Here is a 27804-nt window from a genome sequence, read left to right as displayed (position 1 = left end):
TTGAGTTCTTGTCAAAAAAGTTCATTTTCAACAAAATTATTGTATTTTTAAATAAAAAAGATTCAAACCAGTAAAATTCTCGATCAGAAAATATACATTATAACCAAAAATTGAATTTCTATCAAAATAGTTCATTTTTCAATCCAAAAAAACAAATTTTCAACAAAATAGTTAAGTCCAGTAATATAAGGCTACTTTTACAAAAGAAGAAACACTCTTATTTCATTTTATATTCAACATTTTTTAAAAACTAAAAAATTTAAGCATATTTTCGAAAAGATTCCCTGACAATTTCAGGTTTTCCCGACGAGTAGACACCCTGCAAATATCAAAATAAATTGTGCGTTCTATAAATAATATAATATGTATTACACCTTTGTTTTAGAGGAATAAAAATTTAAATACTTTAAATATTTGTTGACTGTTTTTCAATCCCTGATCAGTCTCTGGAAATATTTACAAACGAGACAAGAGCTTACGGAATATCGTAATTGTCTTTCTCGACTGAGATCGATTACAAATAAAAGCAAAATTCATTGACATTAAAACAGATTATTAAATCAGTCTCGTGATCGAGAGAAATTGATCACAAATGTTCTGGAAAAAGATGCCTTTCTCCCTCAATCATCAAAATTTCCATCGACTTGTAGAGCAAATATTTCCCCAATTCGGATTTCTCCTTGCTCGACCATGTTGCCACCGTTCCATAATATTCTCCACTTTTACAATTTCCCAATTTCTCAACACCCAGTGCATCAATCATCACGGCTTCTCGAGTGTAAGCCTCGACCGGAATGGTATTATGAAAAACATGCAAAACAACGACCCCCTGCTTTTCATTCCAAATTTCCAGAATTCTTTTCATCTTCTTATTGGTGACGTCGACCGGTTCTTTGGAAACCCAGGTATGAAAAGCATCGTACAAGTGAGCATAAGGCCTGGATCGCTTGCCTTTTCCAACGTAAAAAATAGCCGAGAGAAAAGTCTCCCACCTTTCCTGCAGGGAAAGACTGGCTGCCCTATTTGGAAGATCTTGGGTGATTCTCGAATCGAGAAGTAGGTAATTGAAGGAGGCTTTTGTCAATCCTTCACGCCATTTTCGAGAAGGATCGGGTCTTGCGAATTCAAGGAATATTTTATTTTCCCAGGCCTTGTATGATTCGAGGTCTTTCTGCCAGTCGAGGGAAAGGAGACTTGCTCTGATAAAACTGGTATCGGGCTTTCTTGGTGAAATGTCGAGAGATGGTCCATTTTTTAAATTTTCCCTCTTGCTCTCGAGTTTCATCAGACGTCTTAGATAAACTCGATGGGTTGAGCTTGTGATTGGACCTGGGGCTTCACCCATTTCCGTGAGCCTCTGACGGAGAGTTTGCCTGTCGATAAGCATCATTTCCTGAGGAAGACTCGAAACTGGAAAATATGATTTTATTTCTTTAGGCCTCGATATGCAATTCATTAATGAGGAATGCTACAAGAATTCCCATTTCGAAATGCCCTGAATTTTACGTGATCAATTTTTTATTTTACATTAACCGTTAAAGGGCATACTGGGTGTACAACACCCAGCGACTTATTTGCGCTTTAACGAAACGTACCAAATTCAAGAAAATAGAACATATGGCGCCAGATTAACAAATCATATGAAAACCTATGCTTCTATGTCATTTTCACATCATTTTGATTTTCATAATTTTTATAGGCAGTTGAAGATCAATAAAATCGTTTAATCACGCAAAGTACGGTGTGTCATTTTTCATTGAATTGAAGCTTTTATTTTTTAGAATAAATACCTTCTTTGGAACGAACACTATAACAATAATTTTATTTTTGAAGCGCCGTATCTCGGAAGTATTTAAGTAAAATTTTAAGTAAAATTATCAAAAACTTAAAAAGTTATGAATTTTAGAGTGAAAGAAGTCATTTTTCATTTTTTTTCAAAAAAAAAGGATTTTTTTTAACTACTTTAAATTTCAAAAACTGTTATGAAACCTTTTTCTCCTTAAACTAGATAGATTAAACATCATTAATTGATTTTCTTGTTAAAAAACTATCCAATACCGTCGGCACATCACATTTTTGAACACCCTTGGGTTCCTAATACCCAGTATGCTCTTTATCTAATTTTACGGAAGTGTGCCCTTTAAGGGTGAAAGTTAGAAATTGTTCTTTCAGGTTTCAAAACAACCGTACTCCTAGGAGATCAATTATGTATAATGCAAACAAAAATTTTGCTTATAAATTTATTTTAAAGACTTTCAGTGATAACAGTCATAGAGTTTTTTAAAAGCGGTAATGACGAAAACCTAAATTTCTACTCATAAAAATAGTAAATCCACATATATTGCAACCTAGAGATTTTGCATTTTCAACAAAATAGATTAATTTTTAACCAAATCGTTGATTTACCAACCAGAAAGATTAATTTTAAAACAAAAAAGAATAATTTCTTACTAAGAGAATCGAATTTTCAACCCAAATAAGATCAATTAATTCAAATTTTCAAACAAAGAAATGAATTTTTAACTGAAATAATGAATCTAAAATAAAAAAAATTAATTGTCAACCAAAAATATGAATTCTCAACGAAGATGTAATAGTTGATACGTCAAACAAAAAAATAATAATTTGCAACAACATAATTCAATCTTCAACCAACAAAATTTATTTTCAACCAAATAGTTGCATTTTTTACTAAGAAGATGAATTTTCTAACCAAGAAGATTAATTTTCTACCAAGAAGATTAATTTTCTACCAAGAAAGATGAATATTCAACAAAATATATGATTTTCATCCAAACATGGAATAGTTACATTTTTAGGTAAAATTTTTTCATTAAATACAAAAAAAAATCACACAAAAATATGATTTTCCTCATAAAATAATTGAATTTTCAACTCAAAAAAGTTTTAAATAGGATAACTAATTCCTTTTTTTTCAACCAAATAAATCAAATTTCAATTAAAATAATGAATCTCCGAAAAAAATAAATAAATTTTACTCAAATAGTTCCATTTTAAAAACAAAAAAAGATTAATTTTGTACCAAAAATAATTAATTTTAAATTAAAAAGACAAATTTTAAACCCCAAAATACATTCTTAGCAAAAGAGTTAAATTTTAATCCAAGTAATTAAATTTGTATAAAAAAAGATTAAATATCAACGGAAAATGTAATAGTTGATACGAATTTTCAACAAAATACATGATTTTCAACTAAGTAGTTAAATTTTCTACTAAAGAAGATACTTTTCAACGAAACATGAAATACTTCATTTTTCAGTTAATAACATTATTTTTTAACGATAAAAAAAAAGAATTTTCAACAAAATAGTTTATTTTTCAACCACAAAAATACATTTTTAATAAAAAATATGAATTTTCAGCCAAGAAGGTAATTTTCGTCTCAAAAAAATTTAAATTTTCAACAAAATGCATAAGAATTATCAACAAAATAGTTAAAACCTCAACCAAAAAAAAATATGTTTATCTAATTAGCTGAATTTCTGACCAAAAAGGTTATTTTTCTACAAAATAAAATATAAAAAAATACATGCACTTTTGAATATAAAACAAATAAATTTTCAATCAAGAATGGAATAATTACATTTTCAGTTAAAAAATTTCATTTTTCCCAAAAACTGTCAAATTTTCAATGAAAGAAATAAAGTTAAAACGAAAAAGAGACTTTTTTACAAAGAAGAATAATATTCTATTACAAAAGACGAATTTTCAATAAAATACATGATTTTTTAACTACATACTTGATTCTTCGATTGAAGAGGGTAATTTTCAATTAAATATGAAATACTTAATTTTTTCGTTATTAACATTATTTTTCAATAAAAAAAAAAGAATTTCCAACAAAATAGTTTAATTTCCAACCACAGAAATACATTTTTAATCAAAAATATGAATGTTCAACCAAGAAGATTAATTTTCTATCAAAAAATGCTAATTTTCAACAAAATACTTAAGATTTCAACCCTAAAAGGTGAATTCTCAACGAAAAATGTATCTAATATTTGCTATTTCAAACAAAAACTAAAATTATGAATATTGAACTGAAATATTTGGATTTTTAACCAACAACGTGAATTTTTAAGCAATAAGATTAATTTTCAAACAAAAAGATCAATTTTCTACAGAAAAATACAGTTTTTAAACAAAATACATGAATTTTAAACAAATATTTAAATTTTCAATCAAAAGAGACAAATTTTAAACAAAAAGGTTGTATTTAGAACAGGAAAAGAAATCAATTTATAACATAAAATGCAATACTTACATTTTTAGGAAAAATAATTAATTTTCAACTTAACTGATGAATTTTTAACTAAATTAATGAATCTTCAGCTGGAATAGTCGAATTTTAAACAAACAAAAAAAAGAGTTTTCCACTAAAACAATAAATCTTCAACTGCAATAGTTGAACCATAAACAAAAAATGTTTACTAAAAAGATGAATTGTCAACCAAAACTTAAATAATTAACTTTTAAGATATTTTCAACTAAAAAAAGATTATTTTAACCCAGAATTAAATACTAATTAAATTTATAGTAAACGAATGAATATATAGCCAAAAGATTGAATTTTTAACTAGAGTTATGGAATTTTCAACTGGTATAGTATTTTCATTTTCAGTTTAAGAAAAAAATTATTTCCAAATAAAAAAAGAAACAAGTTTTCAATAAAATAGTTAAATTTTTGGTAAAAAATTCCCTTTCATTCAAAGAAAAAAATTTTTGTCAATAAAATCGCTCCCTTTTCAACCAAAGAAATTAATTTTTAATAAAAATAATTAATCTTCAATAAAAGCATAATTGTCAACGAAAGACTTTATTTGTCAAACAAGTAAATTTATTTCTAACCTAAAAGATGAATTTTTAACGAATATGATGAAAATTCAACTGGAATATTTGAATTTTAAACCAAAAAGAAGAATGTTTAAACAATGAGATCAATATTCAAAGAAAAAAATCATTTTCTACCAAAAAAGTAGTTTTTGAAACAAAACACGTGAATTTTTAACGAACTAAAGGAATTTTCAATTAAAAAAGACAAATTTACATCCAAATTGTTAAATTTTTAACTAGAAATTGTGCATTTTCTACTCAAAACTTTCCACAAATCAGATGAATTAAAAAAAATAGTTTAATTTTCTATTAAAAATCTAATTCTTAACCAAAAAAAAATATAGGAATTTCAACAAAATAGTTCAATTTTCGACTGGAATATTTACATTTTTAGCTGAAAAATTAATTTTCAACAAAGTAGTTACATTTTTTAAAAAGAAGCCAATTTTCAATTCAAATGATGAATCTTTCAACAAAAAATTAAGTTTTAACCTTTTAATAAAAGAGTTTAGATTTTAACCGTCAGTAGTTCAATTAAAAAAAAAAACTACTTCTATTCTGAAAACTATTTGAAGTACTTTATTTTTCTAAAATTTGGGAGAAGAAACTTTAAAATTGTGACAAATTTTGACTTGAAATAGGGATTTTTTAATCTCCTTTCTTCTAAATCCCAGTTTTAATTCTTTAAAAAAATTCCCTGCTCCAAGTGAAATTATATATTTTTTTACCGAAACTCCCTATCCGAAAATAAAACCAATAATTATTTTCTTTTTAAATCGACAAAAATGATTAAAGTAATAAAAACTTGAATTTTGCTACGATCATAAGTAAATCCCCAGTTTTTTAATTCATTTCCCGGTTTTTTCACGGGCGATAAAATTTCCCTGTTCTGTAGCAACCCTGATTAATAGACTCAATTCCATATGAATATAAATGTACTTACCAGATTCGGCTGTTGAGCAAGTATAAAATGAAGTTAATTCCTCCTTATTGACCATGAGACTGTAGAAAAAATTCTTTTTAAATTTTTGTTTACCTCAACATTTATAAAATGTGCAAATTCTTTTCAAATTGGGAAAATTGATTATGTTAATTCCTCAGAATTAAAAATTAATTACAAAATTATTTGGCAATGTTATAAATATCTCAAATTTTTCGAACATACTTTTAAGTGTTCCAATATGCACATAAACCAATAAATATATTTTTATTTTGATATATTTCTAATATTTCTAAACCTGTGATAAAAGTTAAAAAAATTGTCAAAATTGACAAAATGGCGCCGGTTTTTATAAAAATATGGTGAATTTATCCCATAAAATTTCATCCTCTCGAAAATTTCTTTACAAAGTATGCATTTTTTCCCCTTCGAAATTTTCGCTAAAATATAAATAAAGACGGCTCTAATTGTATTTTGTTTAAACAATGGAATTTTACATAGTTCTTATAATTAAATTTTACACACTGGATAGAATTTTCAAATATAACTTTAAATACCCCAAAAAATTTGTTCAGGATTTGAAATAGAGATTATAAGGAACTGATTTCTAAAAAGATCAAATTGAACTTTTTTCACCATTTTTTAAAAAAACTCAAATTATATTATATTATTTTAATTATATTGTAACATAGGCAAGCTTTTAGGACCCGCAGATTTTATAAAGTCCAAAAATCTGCATTTTTGGGCCACGCTAATGCACTTCCTGCCCAATTTGAAATTAATCAACTCAAGATTATTTATAAAAATATTCTTACCGCGAAGGCGTGATACAAAGTCTGCGTTCCAATAAAGTAACGCCTTCTTCAGAATCTTTGTACTTGTACTCTTCTTCAATGCTCACAAAAGATTCATTGCCGGGTCTAAAAAAAATAGAAATAAAACATTAAAGACCTTGGACTCAATTTAGAAAACAAAAATAATGTAAATAGTATCACAAATGCTGACAAATGGTGCCATAACATTTTTCAAGCATTAAAAATGAATTGCAATATATATTTGAAATTTTTCTTTCCCTATTCGAGCTCGAAAAATTACCATTTAAAATACAAAATACTCTATGAGGAAGCAAGAAATGAAACATTATAGACCTTGGACTTACTTTAGAAAGAAAATAAAGTATATAGTGTTACAAATTTTGAAAAATAGTATCAATAAAATGCTTCAAGTATAAAAATGAATTTCAATATTTATTAAAAATGTTATCCTTTAGTCCATAACCTATTAAAAATTTCTATTCCTTTATCTCTAGCCTCACAGTCTTGTCCCTTTGTCTTATTTTTTTTCTTACTTAAATGCGAACTGAATTAATAGAAACAAATAAAAAAATCCAAATATTTTGGTTGAAAGTTCTACATGGTTGAAAATTCAACTGTTTTGTTAAAAATGCGTCTTTTTGACTTAATAATTTAACAATTGGCTTGAAATTTGTTTTCTTTCTTGAATAACAAATTTTAAAAAATTGAACTATTTTGTTGAACATTCATTTTTTTCATTTGAAAATGTATTTCTTTCGTAGAAATTTCATCTATTTCGGTTAGAAACTAATCTGTTTCAGATGAAAATTAACGCTCGTGTTTAAAATTCATATTTTTGGGTTGAAAATTCAATGGTTTAGTAGAAAATTGGTATTTGCGGTTCTAAAATGAATCAATTTGATAGACAAATTAATTATATAGTTAAAAATGTATATTTTTTTGATGAAATTTAAAATATATTAAAATTTTAAATGCAACTATTTAGTTGAAAATTAATCCGTTTTTGTTGAGGATGCAAGTATTTTGTTATTTGTTGGTTAAGTCCAAATGCTTCTTATTTTAAATTAATTTTTTTTAAATATATTGAACTACTTTCTTAAAAGGTCATTTTTGTTGTTAAAGATTCATAATTTTATTAGAAAATTCGTTTTTTTGTTTTGTTAAAAATTATTTTCTTTTAACTGAAAAATTGAATATTTTTCTGATTGTTTATAAATGAATTTGTTAGTAGAAAATTCGTATTCTCTGGATATTCTCATATTCTCTTATAGAAACTTCGTCTTTTTGGCGTGAAAAATCCTGAATCAAAATTTAACTGTCCCACTTTTTGTCGAAAATTGATCGTTTTCATTTTTTGAATTCAACTATTTAGTCAATTATGTTTATAAATGAAAAAATATCAATTAAAAACATTCAAATAAAATTTAGACTAACATCACATAAATTTTTCAAAATATTTGATTGAAAATGTATGTACTTTGTTGAAAATTTCTGTTTCTGGTACAAAATTCAATTACTTGGTTAACATTTTATGTAAATTGATGAAAATTCGTCTTTTTTAGTAAAAATTAATTTTCTCGTTTGAAAATTGAACTATACGGTAGAAAATACATGTATTTAATTGACAATTCGTCTTTTTTGTAGAAAATCAATATGTTTGGTTTAAAATGCAACTACAGTCCTTTTTGGATTAAATATCAACTTTGATATTTTTGTAAAAATTAGTATTTTCATTTTGAAAATATAGAAATAAATAAAATGTAAATAAAATTAATCTTCAGGTGGAAAATGTAGAAATAAATCAAATGTAAAATCTTTGTAGAGAATTCGTCTATTTAACTTGAAAATCCAACAGTCTTGTAAAAAAACGAGTTTTGTTTTTATTGATTTTTAGTTTAAAACATTGATTTTCAACGAAACTAATGAATTTTTAAATAAAATAATGAGCCTTGAACTGGAATAATTGACTTTTTCAACCAAAAAGATGCATTTTCAACCAATAAAATTATCAAAGAGATAAATTTGCAACTAAATGGCGGAATATTCAATAATATTAAATATTTAACAGGAATACTGGACTTTTCAAACAAAAAGGTGATTTTTTTAAATTAAGCAGATTATTTTTCTATAAAAAAGACGAAATTTTAATAAAGCACATAAATTTTCAGCTAAAAAAGTCAAATCGTCAATAAAATAGTTCAATTTTCAGTTTAAAAAAGGAAATTTGAACCAAATTGATACATTTTCAACAAAAACGATACAAATCATGAATCTTTATCCGGAAGACTTGATTTTTCAACCAATAGACTTAATTTCTACCAAAATAGATGATGATTAATAATTTTCAACAAAAAATATTTACATTTTCAAATAAAGTAATGAATTTTCAATTAAAATGATGAACTTTCAACTGGAATAGTGAAATTTGCAACTAAAAAGGTGAATGTTAAACTAAAATGATGAATCTTTAAGTAGAATAATTGAATTTTCAACCAAGAAGATTAATTTTCAATTACAATGATGAAATTTGAACCAAACAAAAAAAAATAATTTATAAAAAAGGAGTTTAATTTTACACACCAGTAATTAAATTTTCATTCCAAAAAATATGAATTCTAAACGAAAAATGAAAGGTCGGGGAACATAAGGGGCTAACCCTCAAACCACGACTGCATTCGTGCTGCATTTAACATACCGCTGACACTTTTTCTGATTTTACTACGCGAAAAACCGACTTAGGTCAATGATTTTTTTAACTGCTTCAAAAACTCTGTAATAATAACGCTAGTGCAATTCTAGGTTATTTTCAATAATTATGTACACACGAAAAAATACGAGGAATATTCACGCACATCAATTTTTGACAAACAGCCTGCTCTTGTATGCAGTTTTTAATGACAAATAAGCGTCAAAACGTGTTTTAGTGTCCATACCTATATTTAGAACCGACAGACGGTATCGCAGACTAGTATTCTTATCTTTAAACCTTGCGGGAGTAACACAAAATCATGAATCTCCCTAAAACTCTGCAAGGGGTTAGCCCTTATGTTCTTCGAGCGCCCCTTGGGATATCTAGGATAGCTGTTTTAATTAAAGAAGAAAATTTCCGGTCTTGTCCCGGTTCGCAAACATTTTTCTCAGCCAATAAAATTAAAGAATTCGAACTCTGCAGCTAAAAATTTTGTCATTTAAAGTTATAAAAACTGAGCTGAAAGTTAAATCACTTAACGTAGAACTCCTGAATCTTAAACTCTTAAAATTGAAGTTTAAAAGTTATTTAATTCAAACATGTTGCCAAATTAAAATTTTTATACTTTATAATGTGTAAAGTTCGAAGATTCATATTCAGTTTAAAAAATATAAATCCAGGTTAGAGTTTGCAATGCTCTAAATTGAATAATCAATCATTGAATTAATTTTTTTAATTATATCATTTTAGGCAATTTAGGGCTGGAACCGTTTAAAATTATTCAAATTTTTCGACAATTTTTTTAGAATCCTGCAATTCTCCAATTTTTAACAATTTTCCTTAAAATCTGCCACATTCATTTTTGACAGTTTTGAAATTCTTAAACAACTTATAAATTTTCTGTTCGAAATCTGCAAAAATCTATATTTTGTTTTAAATTAGGCCGTGGGCTATTTGCCCTGAAAACAATCAAGAATTTGACTTATAAATTAAAATTTTGTAAATAGAACAATTAAAATTGTAATGTTCAAAGTTTCGTTTTGAATATTTAATTCATAATTACTTACTTTTAAATAAACAGTCAAATATTTTTAAATATTAAGTAATTGTTATTATTTTAAACTTATTTTGAAATGAAAAATAGCTTTTAAAGTTTTAATCAGGCGTTTACATTTGTTTAACTAATCAGAATTTATAATTAATACAGTTTAATTGATTAACGTTCAAATCTGCAAATTCTAAAATTTTTAACTGATTCCGAATCAGCACAAAAAAGCAATATGTAGGAGCAACAATATGTAGGAGAGATCGGACAATATAAAAAACAAAAAAAAAATTATAAATTTTTTTGAGTTAGCTCCTTAAGTTCCTCGATCATTCAAACGCTTTTATAAAAAACAGTAGAATTCAACCAGAAAAGATAACTTTTCAACATAAGTTGAATTTTCAATGAAGAAAGATTTTTTAGTCAAGAGAGAGAAAAAATGGCAAGAAATTGCCGAATTTTTAAGCAAAAATATGAATTTTCAACCAGATACTGAAATTTTCAACTAAAAACGATCAATTTTTAACCAAAAATAGAATAGTTAAATTTTCAGTTAAAAAAAAATTAATTTTAAACAACAACAAAATAGAATATTATATAAAGCCGTTGAAGACAGTAATATAAAGTTACTTCTATAGAATGTCCAACGATTCTTAGAAACAAAATTAAACTTTTTATTGGTCAAAAATTTCAAAAGAAAAAAAAACCATAAATATACTAATTTTTTTCGAACATTAGTCTTTGAAATTCTTGAAATTAAACAAAAAATTTTTAATCTTTTGTAAAATCTTTGAAATCTTTCTTTACTCTTTGTTTTCTAAAATCTTTTGTATTCACTTGAATTCATTAAAATATTTAAAATCTCAATTAAATATTTGGAAAATATTTGAGAAATCTTTCTTAAGCTTTGTTTGTGAAATCTTTTGCGCTCGTCTGAAACTATTGAAATCTTTTGGAATCTTCTCAAAATGAAAACCTTTTAAAAATTCTTGAAATTCTTAAAATTTTTGAAATTCTCGAAACAGGGTGGCCCCGTTTTAATCGAAGAAAAAAATTCCCGATTCGCAAACCTTTTTACGGTGGATAAAATTAAAAAATTCGAACTCTAAAGCTCAATATTTTTCCATTTGCAGTGACAAAAAATAAACTACAAATGAAAGCATTCAAAATGTAACTCTTGAATTTTAAACTTTTGAAATTGAAGTTTAAAAGTTTTTAAATTCAAAAATGTTCAAAGATTAAGATTCAATTCTGAAAATATGAATCCACGTTGTCATTTTTAATGTTCTAAATTAAAGAATCAAAGATTTTTTTGAATTTTCAAAATTATATTATTTTAAAGAATTTTAAGCTAGAAAAGTTAAAAATTGATTTTTTTTAAACTGAACACTTCTAAAATTAGAAGTTAAATTATTTTCATCTTAAGTAGTTTAAACATCCTTGAAAAGCTTTAAAATTTTATTTCAAAATATTGAGAAATTTGGAAGTTGTTTTAACTTCATTCAACTTTAAATTATTTTTGAAAACTTTTTCAGAACTTCTAAATATATTTTTAAATGAATAAAATTTTCCCTACAATTTCCAGAAAACTCCTTCAGATGGTAAATAAATTTCTTAAAATCTTCCAGATTATTTTTTAACAATTTGGGAAATCTTTTAAGATCTTTTTGAATATTCTTTTAACATGATATTCCAAAATGATAAATTATTTTTAATTTTTTTCATTTAAAATATTTGAGATCAAAATATTTGAATTTAACTTACAAATTAAACATTTAAAAAACAATCAAAATTGTAACGTAAAAGGTTTATAATCTCTTCGAAATCTTATCGATTCAAGGCTTTCTATACGAAACAATTCAGTTTCAAATTGTTTAACTTTAAATATTTGCTTGTAATTCATTCGTCATAAATAAAGAGTCAAATATTGCTAAATATTAAACAATTATTCTTTTTCTTAATTAAAAAATTTGGAATTTAATAGATTAAAAGTTGAATCTTTTAGACTGAAACAGTATTTTGTATATAGTAAAAGCCATTAATTACAAATATATTATTATGAAGTTATTTTTAGGTTAAAAATAGTTTATATAGTTTCAATCCGACGTTTGCATTTTTTAGTGACTAAGACTTTCGAATTGAAACTGTTTAATTTTTAACGTTAAAATCTGGAAATTCTTAACTTTGAACGGATTTAGAATCGTTTTGACAAATCTATTATTGTTCCTTTTTAAAAACAATTTCTTTATATTTACAGTTGATGAACAAAAAACGGTGTTTATCACAAAATTGCAACTTCAAACGCTTTTAATTTGTTATTATTTAAGTTTTCAAGACTGAATTTTAAAATTCTTTAAATTAAAAATTAAAATCTAAAGTAGAAGATTTTTTAAGTAGATTTTCGAATTATGCATTGTAAACAGAATAATGTCATAATTTTAAAAGATATAAGAATTTAACTAATTATTCAAAAAACTTTGGAAATCAAACTTGTACAGATTTTTCTTCTAAATATTTGTAAAATTTCCGGTCAAAAAATAAATTCACTGTCATTTCCCGGTCTCCAAAAATTCTCGGTCATTTTCTGTGGTAGAGCGGGCACCCTGTCGAAATCTTTTGAAGCCCTCATGAATTCTTTGAAATATTTTTGAAACATTTTGTATACATTTAGAATTATTAAAATACTTGAAATTTTTGTGAAACATTTTCAAACATTTGGAAATCGTTTAAAATCATTAAAATGTTTTAAAACCTTTGAAATCGAGTGTTTAAAAATCGTGAAATCGTTTTGAAATGTTCAAAATCGTGCTCAAAGGGTAACAAATTCAGGATAAATTTCGGATATTTCGGAACAATTCAATTTAAATTCAAATGAATTGGGGAAAATGTTGAAAAACATTTTTAAAAATTCCATTGATTTCTGTAAAGCTGGATTGAATTTAGAGGAATTTAAGATCAAATAGAAGAATTTAATGAAGTTCATAAAAATTCAATGTAAATTAAAAAAAATGAATTTAAAACAATTTTGAAAAACGTAATTGAATTCAGTAACTTTGCAATACGCTTAGAAAAATTCAAGGGAATTCTAAGAATATGATAAAATTCCTAAGAATTTATTATGAGGTTAATAGACTTTAGGATTATTTAATAAAAACTTTTTAAAATCGACTAAATGAAGTAGAATTAAGTGAATTTAGAAGGATTCAAGTAGATTAAAAAAAAATTCAATAGAATTCCAAAGAATTAAAAAGAATTCAGGTTGAATTCCAAGAAAAATTTTAAATCTTTAAAACCCTACTAATTTCGAACACAAGAAGTGATTAATGATTACAAAACAATTCAAGATAAATTCAAAAGAATTCAAATGAGTTGGAACAATTTTAAGAATCGAAAAAAAATTGATTGGTTACAATCAATTTTAAGTGAATTTAGAGAAAATTAAAAGGAAAAAATCAACCTAAATATAAAAAGCATTTAAGTGTATTGAAAACAATTCAAAAACATAGAAAAATTAATTGAATTAGGTAGAATTGAGTGAATTTAGAAGAATTCAAACGAATTTAGAACGATTTCAAATTAATTAATAAGAATTCAGGACGAGTTACAAATGGATTGTAAACAATATTTGAAAATCTCTTCAAATCTTCAAATCCCTAAGAAATAACTTATGTCTGGCGAAAAATTCTTTGAAATGCATTAAAATATTTCAATCCCTTAAGATTATTAAAATCCCTGGAAATCCCTTGAAATTGTTTAAATATCCAAAAATACAATTATTTCGATAAATTTAAAAGAAATTGGCTAAAAAAACTAAGCTTAGTCTAAAAAATTATAAAAACATAATGAGCCTACGAAGGCACAATGTCGACATTATGGGTTAATCGTATTATGTATAAAAAAGAAGGAAATGGAACGTAATGAAACTTTCTTTACGTTCCTTTTTGTTTCTACCAAATAAAACTTTGACGTAATACAAATTTGACAATGTGCCTCCGTAGATGCATTATTTTTTAGTCACATTACATACTCAGCATTATTTTCAGGTAAATTATATGGAATTTTAAGATATAATTGGAAAATATCTGAAAATGCCCCTTAATTTCGTTCGAATCCCTGGAATAAACTCTTTAAATATTTAAAACCCTAAAAAATAATTCACGTCTCATGACTAAATTTTTTAAAATGCACTAAAATATGATAAAATTCCGGTCTATTATAAGATTATATTCTCTGGAATCATGGAAAATGTTATTGAAATACATTGAGAGTTTTAAAATCCCTTGAAATCGTCGGAAATTTTATAAAATGACGTGAATTCTTTTGAAATATTTTAAAACCTCATACGTCTTGTAAAATCGATCGATATCTTCAGAAATTGTAGTAAATTCTTTATCCTATAATATTTCACAAGCTCTAAAATCACTGTAAATTAATGAAATTAATTTTTAACCATTCTTGGAATCTTTTAAAATTCCCTAAAATAATTCAAATTAAAACCTCCTGAAAATGCCATAAAATTTACCAAAATACCCTAAAATCTTAAAAATTCATTAAAATTATTAAAATCTATTAAAAATGTCTCGGAACCTTTTTTAGATGAAAATCATTTTTTATGAAAATTTGTCTTTTTGATTTCAAAATTGATCTTTTCCAATACAAATATTGCATCTTTGTTGGATAAATATGCAAATGTTTGGTTGAAAATTCAACAATTTTGTTAAAAAGTCATACTTTTGTTTGAAAATTTTACTGTTTTGTTGAAAATTCAACTAATTCGTAGAAAATTTACTTTTTGTTTAAAATTTATATTTTGGTGTTAAAGAATGAACCGAAATATTTTCCGGATGAAAGGTTAACTTTCAGAAAAAATGTCTCGTTTTTTATTATAAATTCACCTTTTTTAGTATAAATTTCATCTTTCTTGGATAAAAATCAAACTATTTGGCAGAGGATTAAACAATTTTGTTCGAAATTCATACTTTTTGGTTGAAAACATTGGCCTTTTCGGATAAAAAATTCAATTTTTGTAGAAACTTATTTTTTGTTAAAAAATTCACATTTTGATCTTGAAAATGCGAGTCAAATCTTGTTTGGATGAAAATTCTAATATCTATTACATATATTTTTAAAAATAAAAATTCATCTGTTTTAAGAGAAATTTCATCTTTTTTTTGATAAAAATACAACTATTTCTTCATTAAAAATTCATATTTTTATAGTGAAAAGTGAATTTAAATTTTTGTAAGCAGCAAATTCAATTTTTTTGTGGAAAAACTATTTTTTTATTTAAAAATTCGTCTGCTTGGTTAAAAGTTGAACTATTTTATTTAAGATTAATTTTTTATCTGAGAATGTAACTTTCCCATTTTATCAGATTGATCTTTTTTAGTTTGAAATTTTCCTCTTTTGGTAAATAAATAATTTTCTTGGTTGGAAATTTCATGTTTGTTAAGTAAAAATGCAACTGTTTGGTTGACAATTTAACAATTTTTTTAAAAAGTCATACTTTTGTTTGAAAATTTTACTGTTTTGTTGAAAATTCAACTAATTCGTAGAAAATTTACTTTTTGTTTAAAATTTATATTTTGGTGTTGAAAAATGAACTGAAATATTTTCTGGATGAAAGTTCAACCTTCAGAAAAAATGTCTCATGTTTTATTAGAAATTCATCTGTTTAAGTATAAATTTCATCTTTCTTGGATCAAAATGAATCTATTTGGTAGAGAATTAAACTATTTTGTTAAAAATTCATCCTTTTTGGTTAAAAACATTGGCCTTTTCGGATTAAAAATGCAATTTTTTCGTAGAAACTCATTTCTTCTTTAAAAATGCATATTTTTGTAGTGAAAAGTCAATTAAAAAATTTTTTAAACAGCAAATTCAATTATTATTTTGAAAAATTATCTTTTTGATTTAAAAATTCGTCTGTTTGGTTAAAAGTTTAACTTTTTTTCATTTTTCATCTTTTATAGTAGAAATTTCGTTTTTCTTGGATCAAAATGAAACTATTTAGTAGAGAATTAAACTATTTTTTTAGAAATTCATCTTTTTTGGTTGAAAACATTGGTCTTTTTGGATTACAAATTCAACTTTTTTTGTAGAAACTTTGTTTTTGTTAAAAAAATTCACATTTTGATCTTGAAAAGTCAATTCGAATTGTCAAAAATTCTTCTTTTTGGATTGGAAATTCAATTTTTTTGTAGAAGCTTATTTCTTCTTTAAAAATTCATATTTTTATGGTGAAAAGTCAGTTAAAATTTTTTTAAATAGCAAACTCAATTATTTTGTTGATTTAAAAATTCGTCTCTTTGGTTAAAAGTTTAACTATTTTTTTAATTAATTTTTTAAATAAAAATTTAACTTTAACATTTTTATTAGATTGATATTTTTAGTTTAAAATTCTCCTCTTTTAGTAAATAAATAATTTTCTTGGTTTGAAATTTCATTTTTGTTGGTTAAAAATGCATCAGTATCGGGGAAAATTAATTTTTTTGCTGAAGTCATATTTTTCGTTTTTGGAGATAAAAATCATCTTTTGGCTTAAAGGTTCAATAATTTAGATAAAAATGCATTTATTTTTTCTTTAGTGTAAAATCTTCACTTTTTGAAAATTCGTCTTTTTTGGTTTTAAAATTCTGTTTTTGTTTGTACGAACTTCATCTCTTTTTATTGGAATATAAACTATGACAGTTTTTTATTGGACTAAAAGATTTAAATCCCTGTTTACATTTAAATAAAATAAATCTTTTAAAAGCAAGAAAAAAAAACTCAAATTGAAGGTTCTCGTAAAAAATTCAAAGAGATTTCCAGGTTTAAGAAAAAATTCCAGATTTTTAAGGATTATTTAAGCAATGTCAATAAAAAATATCTTACCTATTCAAGCCGCTTCTTTCTGTTAAATCTTCTGTCACGAGACTCTCCCTGTTTCCTACTAGAACATTTTCTATCCTCTTGACTTTATATTCGTCATTTAACTTCAGATCAGTAGATATCGATGATTCATCCGAAAGATTAGATTTGCTCAAAGGTTTGCAGTCCTCAAAACTATCAAATTCACTCTTCACATTGTCCAATTTTTCCAGGGTTTCGGCTTTTAAATCAAATCCTAATATTGATTCTTTACTTTGCTGAGAAGTTCCATTTTCTAACGAAGTACTCAAAACCTTTTCGTCTGTATCAGCCACCACCGAACTTAAAATCCCATGATCAAAACTCTCCGCCAATCGTGTGCTTTGAACGTCATCATTATTGGACAAAGATTCAAAATCCTCCGGCAAATGGTCTTCCAATTTCATCGCTACATTCTTGAAATTCGAGATTTTGCTCGATTCACTGTAAACTCCACTCGATTCTTCGGTATCGTTACATCTCGCAGATTTAATTCCCCGACTGACACTGACCGGTGTCTTAAAAACGGGCAATTTACTCTCTTGTAGAATTTTCGTGGACGTCCTTTGAAAATTTCTCGGGAGAGATTTCGAGACTAGAGCGGCCTTTTCCGAGTTGGATTTGAAAAGATTGCTCTTCACGTCGCAGGGTGTTCGCGAAATCATTTTCTGGAGAGGTTTCTTCATCATTTTTGGTGTCGCGTTTCTTTCGAAAGACGGAGTCTTCGCCAATTTCCTTTTCCGGTCAAGAGTCGGGCCGATATTGCAATTCGGGGATTTGCTGACGATGGAATTATCCAAAGACTTTAGAACCGGTCTAACGAAAACTGGCGATTTTTCTTGAATCTTCCTGTCGAATCGGGAAACAATATTGCAATTGGGAGACTTGCTGACAATGGAATTATCGAGTCCAGATTTAAAAAAGGGACTTTTTGTTCCAAGTTTCACGGACTTTTTTGCCGAAGAAGACTTAACGGGAGTTTGTTCTTCCTTTGACTCGTTTTTTAATCTCGCTCTGCTCGAATTCTGGGGCGATTCGTCACGAACTTTGGCACAAGTTTCGTCTCTAGGAGCCGTATTTGATGGATTTTTTACTCTGGCCATTAATCCCATTCTTCTCCCGAACAATGAAGAACTATTTCCGAGATCGGATTTTGTAAAATCGCTGGAGAAAGATGTGGAGAGTCTGTTTATAATTTGACTAACAAGAACCTTTTCATCTTGCGCGGTTTTTTCACCCAAGTGGGTATTCGTTGTCTCTGGTGTATTGTCATTTTCATGCTCTTGTTTCCGGACTTTCTGCTTTCTCCTGCGAGTCACGAAATTGTCATTAAGATGGATTTGAGCGCCTGAAGTACTCGAACCATCACTTGATTTAATATTCATTTCCAGAAGATTCTCCGGCGAAATGTTCAAAGTTTCTGTTGATTTTTCGTCCGAGACTACATATTCGGCAACTAGGTTTTTGTTGTTGATGAAGAGCTTCTCTAGAAAATGGAATATAAAAAAGTTGATAAAATATTATTTATAAAATAGAATTCTTTTTTTTTTTGTAAAAATTTCTCATTTATATTGGCAAGTACCGAGGGCTATATAATATTTGATCTCTTCATCTTCATCGACAGGATATCCACAATATTTGCGAAGTGTTTTAATTGCTTCATAATGGAGTCCATCGAAGGCAAAGTGAAATGGACTGTATCCTTCATTATCGAGTAGCAAAGGATCTCCGCCATTTGCCAGAAGCAGCTCGAGTACTTTGCATCGACCCCAGGCAGCAGCAATATGAACTGGAGTTAATCCTTCGTCCGATCTTTAAATTTAGAATTGTTGGGAATTCAATAAAAGTATGTAAAGCAATTTTATTTAACATTTATGAAATTCTATTCAGAACAGGGTGGCCGTTTAAATCAAAGCAAAAAATTCCCGGTTCGCAAACAAAATATTACGGTCAATTAAATTTAAAGATTTGAAATCTAAAGCTAATTATTTTTCCATTTAAATTTATTAAAAATGGACTGCAAATTAAAAACTTAATTTTCAGATTTCAAGATTGAAGTTTAAAAGTTTCTTTGATTAAAAATTATGTATTTAAATGCTTAATTAGTTACAAATTGAATAATTTTTAATTAAATACATTTAAACTGCAAAATGTATAACTTTTATAAATTGTAGAGTTCAAAGATTCAGATTCAGTTCGAAAAATATAAACCCATGTTATCGTCGTTAATGTTATAAATTAAAAAATCAATCAATAAATTTAAAAAACGAAAGTATTTTAAACAATTTTGAGCTAGAAACAGTAAGAACTTGAACCATTCAATTCTTTTAAACTGTACAATTTTTACATCAAAAGTTGGATTATTTTAATTTTAAATAGCTTAGAGATCCTTAAAAAGCTTCAAAATTTTATTTCAAAATCTTGAAAGATATGCATATTATTTCAAATTTAAAATGATCACGAAAACTTTTTCACAACTTCTTAATATCTTTTAAAATTATTCAAATTTCAAATAATTTAAAAAAATAAAAAATCTTTTTTAATCTTCAATATCCTTGAAAAGCTTCAAAATTTTACTTCAAAGTTTTGAAAAATATACATATTGTTTCAAAAATAAAATTATTATCACTAGTTTTTCAGAACTTCTAAATATTATTATTTTGAAGCCTTTCACTATTCTAAAAGCTTCTACAGTTTTTCTTCAAAACCTGCAAAAATATACCTATGGTTTCGAATTTAAAATGATCACGAAAAGTTTTTCACAACTTCTTAATATCTTTTTAAATTATTGAAATTTCAAATAATTTTTCAAAATAAAAAATGATTTTTTATCTTAAATATCGTTAAAAAACTTCACAATTTTACTTCAAAGTCTTGAAAAATATACATATTGTTTCAAATTTTTTCAAAAATAAAACTTTTATCACAAGTTTGTCACAACTCCCAAATTTTATTATAATTTTATTGTTTTTAAGCCTTTCACAATTCTTAAAAGCTTATACAGTTTTTGCTCAAAACCTGCAAAAATATACCTATTGTTTCGAATTTAAAATAATTTCTGGGAGTTTTTCATAACTTATTAATATATTTTTAAATAATTCAAATTTCAAAAAAGTTTCAAAATTTTACTTTAAGGTCTTGAAAAATATACATATTGTTTCAAATTTGTTCAAAATTAAAATTATTATTACAAGTTTTTCACAACTTCTAAATTTTGTTCTTTTGAAGCCTTTCATTCTTAAAACCTTATATATTTTTTGTTCAAAACCTGCAAAAATCTACATACATTTTTTTTAAATTATTTGAAATCATTTCAACTTTTAAATTAAGTGTTCAATTTGTATTTTTTTTTAAAATTCATCAATTTCACTTACAAGTTTATCATTTTTTAAATAAAACAATTAAAAACGTAATGTTTAAAGTATTAAAGCTCCTTGAAATTTTAACGATTCTAGGCTTTCTATTTCATACAATTCAGTTTCAAATTATCTACATTTTTTTTACGACTAACATATGGCTTTCTAATTGAATCAGTTTATTTTTTAACGCTGAATTCTGAAAATTCTTAAATTTTGAGCGGATTTACAACCGGCTTAACAAATTAATTATTGTTAACTTTTTGAAACTTTATCTACAGTTACATTTTTTAAATAATTAATTTATATTTACACGTGATCAATTGAGATTTTTTGATCAAAATTTTTTTAATTCAAACGCTTTTAATTCTTAATTTTAGAGGTCTTTCAAGACTGTGTATTAAAAATCTTTAAATTAAGAATGTACAGTTAAAAATATAAATCTAAAATGAAAACGTTTGTTCAGTAAAAGATTTCCGAATTGCACAGTATAAATTAAATGATATCATAATTAAAGAAGGTCAAAATTCAACTAATTTTTTTTTAATTGCTCTTCTAAAATTTGTAAAATTCCCAGTAAAAAAATAAATTCACTGTCATTTCTCGGATTTTCCCCATAGAAAAAATCGCAGGTAATTTTTTTGTAGAATGCCATTTTCTAAGTTACAAAAACGTAGTCCTTATAATTTAAAAAAAAAACTTTAAATCTTAGAAAATACTATTTAAAAAATCCATTCAATTTCCTTTGAAAAATCCATGAAATCTGATATTTCCTAAAATCCTGAAAATTTTATTGAAATATCTTGAGAGCTTTTACAATCCCTAAAAATCATTGAAATATTTAGAAACCTTTTTAAATCCGTTCCCTTGAAATCATTTACACTATCCTCAAACCTCATAGGTCATACAAAAATCCTTCTAAATCTTTATAAATTTTAGGAAATTCTTTAAAACCGCATATAATTTTATTGAATTCCTTCAAATCCCTAGGCTCTTCAGAAATTCCTTCAAATTTTTTAATTTGCTTGAAAATTTCCTGGAATTCTTGACAATTGCCATAAATCTTTTGAAATCTTCTAAAATACCTGGGATTTTCTCTCTCTTTAATACTCGATTTTTTCTAACCCTTTATAATCTTGCAAAATTAAAATGTTTGCTTTTAAATATTTGTTAAATTTTAGGAAATCATTTGAAATGTTTTGAAATATTTTTCAATTTTCTCTTATCAATCATTTTTCCCTAAAAATAAAAAATTATTTAAATTTTATATGAATCTTAAAAAAATGTATTCTATTTAAAGCTTTCAACGTTCTTCAAACGCTTCTAAATTTTCTTTTAAAACGATCCAATTTTTCCCTAAAAATAAAAAAATAAATCTGAATAAACTTCGTAAGCCTCTAAATATGTTTTTAAATAATTCCTATTTTTCGTATTTTTTTACATAAAAATTCTGCATAATTAGAGAAATGAAGGTAAAACATTCCGGCCTATTTTTGAAAAATTAAAAAAAAATTGTTAATGTTTCTCAACATTTTTGTAAAAGTAATTTTTCAAAATAAAAAAAACCATTACCAGTTTCCCTAGAAATTTTAAACTTTTTTATTCTCTTGAAATCTTTCAAACTCCTCAAGAAGCTTCTAAATTTTTTGATAGAAATCTTCAAAAATTTACATTTTTTTAAAGATTTTTTTTTATATTTACCTGTTTGCAACCATGCTTTGATATTCTCAAATGTTCAAAATATATCTTGAACTTATTCAAATTTTTTACAAAATTTTGCAATCGTACAAAATTATAAGTTTTGAATTTGAAGTCTTCTACATTCTTTTTCAAAATTTTAGGAAATTATTATGAAATTTTTTGCAAGTTTTATAACTTTTCCCTTAAAATTCATTTTATTAAATAAAAAATCATTTGAAATTTTCGCAGGAATCTTAAGAATTTTGTTCAATCTCTTTAAACCTTTCACATTTCCAGAAAAATTTATTATTTTTAAGAACTAAAAAAAATTTGTTTAAAAAACAATTTAAATCTTGTGAAGATTTCAAATTTTTGTAAACAAAATAAAGATTGTGAAAAAGAAGCTTTTTAAGAATTTTTATAGGTTTTAAGGGATTAAAAAAATTCTTAACATTCCTGGAAAATGTTAAATAATTTTATATTGAATAAGAAAAATGAAAGATTTTTGAAGATTTCAACAAAATAAATTTTTGTTCTCAGGATCACTTGGGAAATTTTGAATAATTTTTTTTGTTTGAAAAATTAATTTTAAGAGAATATTTAAAAACATTTCGAAAGATTTTCAAAAATTTAAAAGAAGATGATCAAAAATTGGAGAAATGGGTTTATTTTTATTTTAGGTATTTTATGAGATTTTCCAAACTTTATTTAAAGAAAATCTATAATATTATTTAAAAAAATTATTTTCAAGTTATTACGTTTTGTATAATTAATTGAAAATTATACCTTATATTTGGATTTCCACCATGTCGCAGAAACAATTTGGTAATATCTTCAGCGAAGCATTCAGAAGAATTTCCAATCGCCAAATGAAAGGGAGAAATTCCATAAATTGGAATTATAACGTTCGGATCAGCTTCTTTACTATCGAGAAGTGTCGTCACCTGTCTAAGTAGAATAATTATAATTAACTATATTTACGTAAGTAAGACAATCGCCTCCAACAGTTTACGTCTGTAATTGCGGACTAATAATGCCGTAATTAGTAACAAATTAGATTTTTAAACAATCCTAACTTTTAAATACAATCAATTTTGCTAACCAAAAATATTTGATTTGTGTTTCCGATAAAGTAAAACTCGAACTGTATTCGTAAAATTGTTCAACCATCTCACGCTGTAACAGGGTATCTATTCAAAACCTGAATATAATTCAGGTTTTTTCCAGGTATCTAAATTTTTTTCCAGGTATAATTTTTCATAGTACGGAGCCAATCAAATATATTTTGCATTTTTTAAACAATTGAGTCGGAACATATATATTTGCGAATTTATTATTAATATATTTTTTTCAGTTACTAAAGATTCAATTAATATGATTAATTTAAAAAGTTTTGACAAATTAAATTATAAGATATTCTTTAAAATGTAAGCACCAGTTAGCACTTTCGCCTAATTAAATATTAGTATGCACCATGAAAATGAATAATAATTCCTAACTTTTCAAGTAAAAATATTGGAGTTTCAACATTACTGATAAATTTTTAACAAAATAGTTAAGTTTTCAAACAAAAAGATTAATTTTCTATCAAAAAAGATGATTTTTGACATAATTTCTCAACCAAATAGATGAATTATGAACTAAAAAATACGTCAGTTTTCAACCAAAAACCGAATTATTAAATTTTCAGTAAAAAAAATTCGTTTTTACAGAAAAAAAAAACAAAAAATTTGCAATTAAAATGATGAGTCTTCAAATAGGAAAGATAATTTACAAAGCAAAAATATGAATTTTTAACAAAAGAGTGTAACTTTGGATCAAGTAGTTTTATTTTTAAACAAAAAGATGCATTTTCAACTAAAACTATGAATATTTAAAATACTTCAATCTTCATTTAAAAAAAAATGAATTTTCAACCAAGACAATAACGAATTTGCAAACTAGAAAAAAAATTTTTAAAAACATTTTTAAACTTTTGACCAAAGCTCAGAATTAATTAATTATCCAAAAAGACGAAATTTCAACAAAATTGTTGAATTTTCAAGCTAAAACTGACATTTCAAACAAAAAATATTTTCATTTGAAATAAAAAAAATCAATTAAATTCAAACAGAAAATACGGATTTTCTACAATTACCAAAAAAAAATCAATTTTAAAATCAAAAATTAAATAGTATGATTTTCAGTTTAGGAAATTAATAATGAACTAAAAATATAAATTTGTACTTACATGATAACATATTTAAATGAAAGTTATATTTTTAGCTAAATTTCATAATTTTCAACATGAAAAAACCACTAATTTAAAAAGAAAAATAGTTACATTTTCAAATAAAATCAAGAATATTCAACCGGAATAATTAAATTTTTAACTAAAAAAGGTAAAATGTAAACCAAATATTGAATAGTGTAGTAAAAAAATATAAATTTTCAACTAAAATGATGAATCTTCAACTAGGAAAGATAAATTATAAAGCAAAAAGATGAATTTTTAGCAAAAGAGTGTAACTTTGAACCAATTAGTTTTATTTTTAAACAAAAAAAAAAGGATTTTTAACTAAAATTATGAATATTTAACTAAAATACTTAAATCTTCATAAAAAAAAATGAATTTTCAAACTAGAAAAAAAAATTGCAACAAACTTGTTAAACTTTCGACCAAAGTTCATAATCTTTTAACAAAAATGAAATTTTAAGAAAAGAGTTAAACCTGCAACCACATCGTTAAACATACAACCAAAGACATGAATTTGTATATAAATAATCAAATTTTGAAAAAATATGAATTTTCCACTAAAAAGATTAATGTTCTATTAAAAAAAAAACGACATTTCAACAAAATTGTTGAATTTTCAATCTAAAAAGATGAATATTTAACGAAGTAGTCGATTTTTCAACCAAAAAAGATTTTTATTTGAAATAAAAAAAAATCAATTGAATTCAAACAGAAAATGCGGATTTTCTACAATTACAAAAAAAATGAATTTTCAACAAAATACATGATTTTATACTTAAAAGAGATCAACTTTAAAACAAAAAATTAAATATTACGATTTTCAGTTTAGGAAATTAATAATGAACCAAAAGTATAAAATTGTACTTATATGATGAAATATTCAAATGAAAGTAATATTTTTATTTAAAACACATTATTTTCAACAACAAAAAACCACTAATTTTCAAAAAATAGTTATATTTTCAAATAAAGTCAAGAATATTCAACTGGAATAATTAAATTTTCACCTAAAGAAGGTAAAATGTAAACCAAATATTGAATAGTGAAGTAAAAAAAGATAAATTTTCAACTAAAATGAATATTTAACCGGAATACTTGAATTTTGAACTAAAACAATAAATATTTAACTGGAATAATTGAATTTTCAACCATAAAGATTAATTGATGCAAATAAGACAAACTTTTAAATAAAAAATATACATTTTCAGCCAAAAATTGAACAGTTAAATTTCTTTGTCAAAAAATAAATGATCAACCAATAGAAATAGCCAAATTTTCAGTAAAGAAAAATTAATCTCCAGCAAAAGAAAGGACGAAATTTCCATAAAAAAGCTAATTTTTCATGAAAGAGATGAAATTTTTATTAAAATGATGAATTATCAAACAAAAAAATTAATTTTTAATAAAAAAGTTCAATTTTAAACCAAGTAATTAAATTTTCCACCAAAAAAGATGAATTAGGAACGGAAAATGAGGCAGTTATTTCTACCAAAAACCATTTTAATTTTCAATCAAAGACAGTTGAATTTAACCAAAAAATCTTACTTCAGCACGAGTTGAATGTCCAACCAAAGATATCTTTGGTTCCACCAAGAAAGATTTTTCAGTCAAGAAAGAAAAAAAATTGCAATCCGACTGCTCAATTTCCAAGCAAAAAGATGAATTTTCCACCGAATAGAACGCATTTTCAACAAAACACATGCATTTTGAACCAGATACTTGAACTTTCAAATAAAAATAATCAATTTTCAACAAAAAATAAAACAGTTAAATTTTTAGTTAAAAAAATTTGCAAACAACAGAGAAAAGGAATTGTCTACAAAATAGTTTAATACAGTAACATAAAGTTACTTTTACAAATTATTCAATTTTATATTGTCATTAAAAAAAAAATCAGGCACTTTCTCGAAATAAATGCTCTGACTTTAAAACAAATTCGCTGACATTCAATTCTCCACAAAGATATAAATTAATTCTTCAACTTTAATAAAGAAATAATAATCTTTTAAAACTGTAAAAACTTTTTTATTTATTTTTTGTATCAGAACAGCGAATTAGTTACTTCAAAAATTGATAAGCTGCGAGCTACAAATATGAGAAGAAAAAATCAAAATAACGTTTTACAAAAGAAAGGAAAGATTTATTTGCAACAAAGGATGCATAACAACAAATATAAGGTCAAAACGAATATTTGGAGATAAACTTATAAAAGACGTTATGAATTGTTGAACTTGAAACCGACAAGTAAACAGCATTCTTAATAATATCATTCAACTACTTACCTAATGTTATTATCCTCCACTCCATCACAAAGGGAAGAAGCAAGGTAAAGCCCTTTTTTGTCTTGCGCCGTCGAAAGCATATTTTCAATAAATTAAATTTGTATTCATATTGAAAAAAGGACGCCTTTCAAATTTTTTAGAAGAGACTCCTAATGACTTCTGCGGCGTTTGTAAACAAAGTAAAAAAAAGTGAGGTTATATACTCATCGGATATCGATTTATTTCAATATCCGCCATTTCGAACATTCAATAAGCGCGCGAAATTCAAACTTTCAACTTGAACATGCTAGAAAGCCATGAAGTACAACAATGTTCAATAGAGATTAATCTGTGAAAAATCTTTTTTATTGTAATTACTTTTGTTCAAAATTATATTAAAGAAATAAAAATTATTTCGAGTCCAAATGTTCTTTTTCTAAAAAGTCGTGGTCATGAAATCTCGCTTCGGTTGGTCCAAAAATGGATTGGATTTTTTATTTTTCGAATTTCCATGGACATCACCACAAAATTAGTTTAATTTCTTATAAAAAAATATATTGATTTTTTAATGATATTTAGAGATTCCGTGGCCCCATGAAGTTTGATACGTATTTCCCATAAGAAAAGGAGACTTTTTGAATAACTTTTATTCAGAATCGTCAATATTTGGTTAAATAGGTTAAAACTTAACATTTTCTCTTTAAATTTAGCTATAAAATACAATAAAATAATTACTTTTTAATATCACACCTATAAGACTTTTTAATAGGATCCCAAAAAACCCATAAAAAAGCAATGGGTTTTTTGGGTTTCTGGCGCTAATTATAATTTTTTTTCTTTTAATGAACATTATTTATTATGTATAAAAATACTATTTTATACTGATAATGAAATTTTTTAAACAATTTATTATCGTTTTTAGCCATTTCCTTTTAGAATAGAGTTGAAAGTCACGATTTTTTCCAAATTAAAAAAAATTATTTTCCACTTTTCAGTTAGAGCGAGACAATCAATGAAACTTAACAACAACAAAATGGTTT

At 25.1% G+C, this 27804-nt stretch overlaps 1 protein-coding gene across 1 annotated transcript; it reads right to left on the bottom strand.

Annotated features, from left to right (window-relative positions):
- Window positions 1-87: 87 nt before the first annotated feature.
- Window positions 88-26938, bottom strand: LOC117168308. The gene is made up of 7 exons (XM_033353868.1): window positions 26786-26938; window positions 23054-23215; window positions 18814-19043; window positions 17217-18717; window positions 6610-6714; window positions 5798-5856; window positions 88-1410 (listed from the first exon to the last, which is right to left on the bottom strand). The coding sequence occupies exons 1-7, from the start codon at window positions 26863-26865 to the stop codon at window positions 587-589; spliced, it is 2961 nt and encodes a 986-aa protein (XP_033209759.1). The 5' UTR covers window positions 26866-26938; the 3' UTR covers window positions 88-586.
- Between the last annotated feature and the right edge of the window lie 866 nt (window positions 26939-27804).

Source organism: Belonocnema kinseyi, chromosome 2 (assembly GCF_010883055.1).
Source record: "Belonocnema kinseyi isolate 2016_QV_RU_SX_M_011 chromosome 2, B_treatae_v1, whole genome shotgun sequence".
Lineage (NCBI taxonomy): Eukaryota > Metazoa > Arthropoda > Insecta > Hymenoptera > Cynipidae > Belonocnema > Belonocnema kinseyi.
Note: the sequence above shows the minus strand (reverse complement) of the source record. Positions and strands in the feature narration are given on the sequence as shown.

Bases quoted from the DNA above. Each gene is read 5' to 3' on its own strand.
- LOC117168308 (XM_033353868.1), bottom strand. From the start codon at position 26,865: ATGCTTTCGACGGCGCAAGACAAAAAAGGGCTTTACCTTGCTTCTTCC. The intron at 23,216-26,785 runs GTAAGTAGTTGA...TATTCTACTTAG, and splicing joins GTGGAGGATAATAACATTAG to ACAGGTGACGACACTTCTCG. The intron at 19,044-23,053 runs GTATAATTTTCA...CTAAATTTAAAG, and splicing joins GGTGGAAATCCAAATATAAG to ATCGGACGAAGGATTAACTC.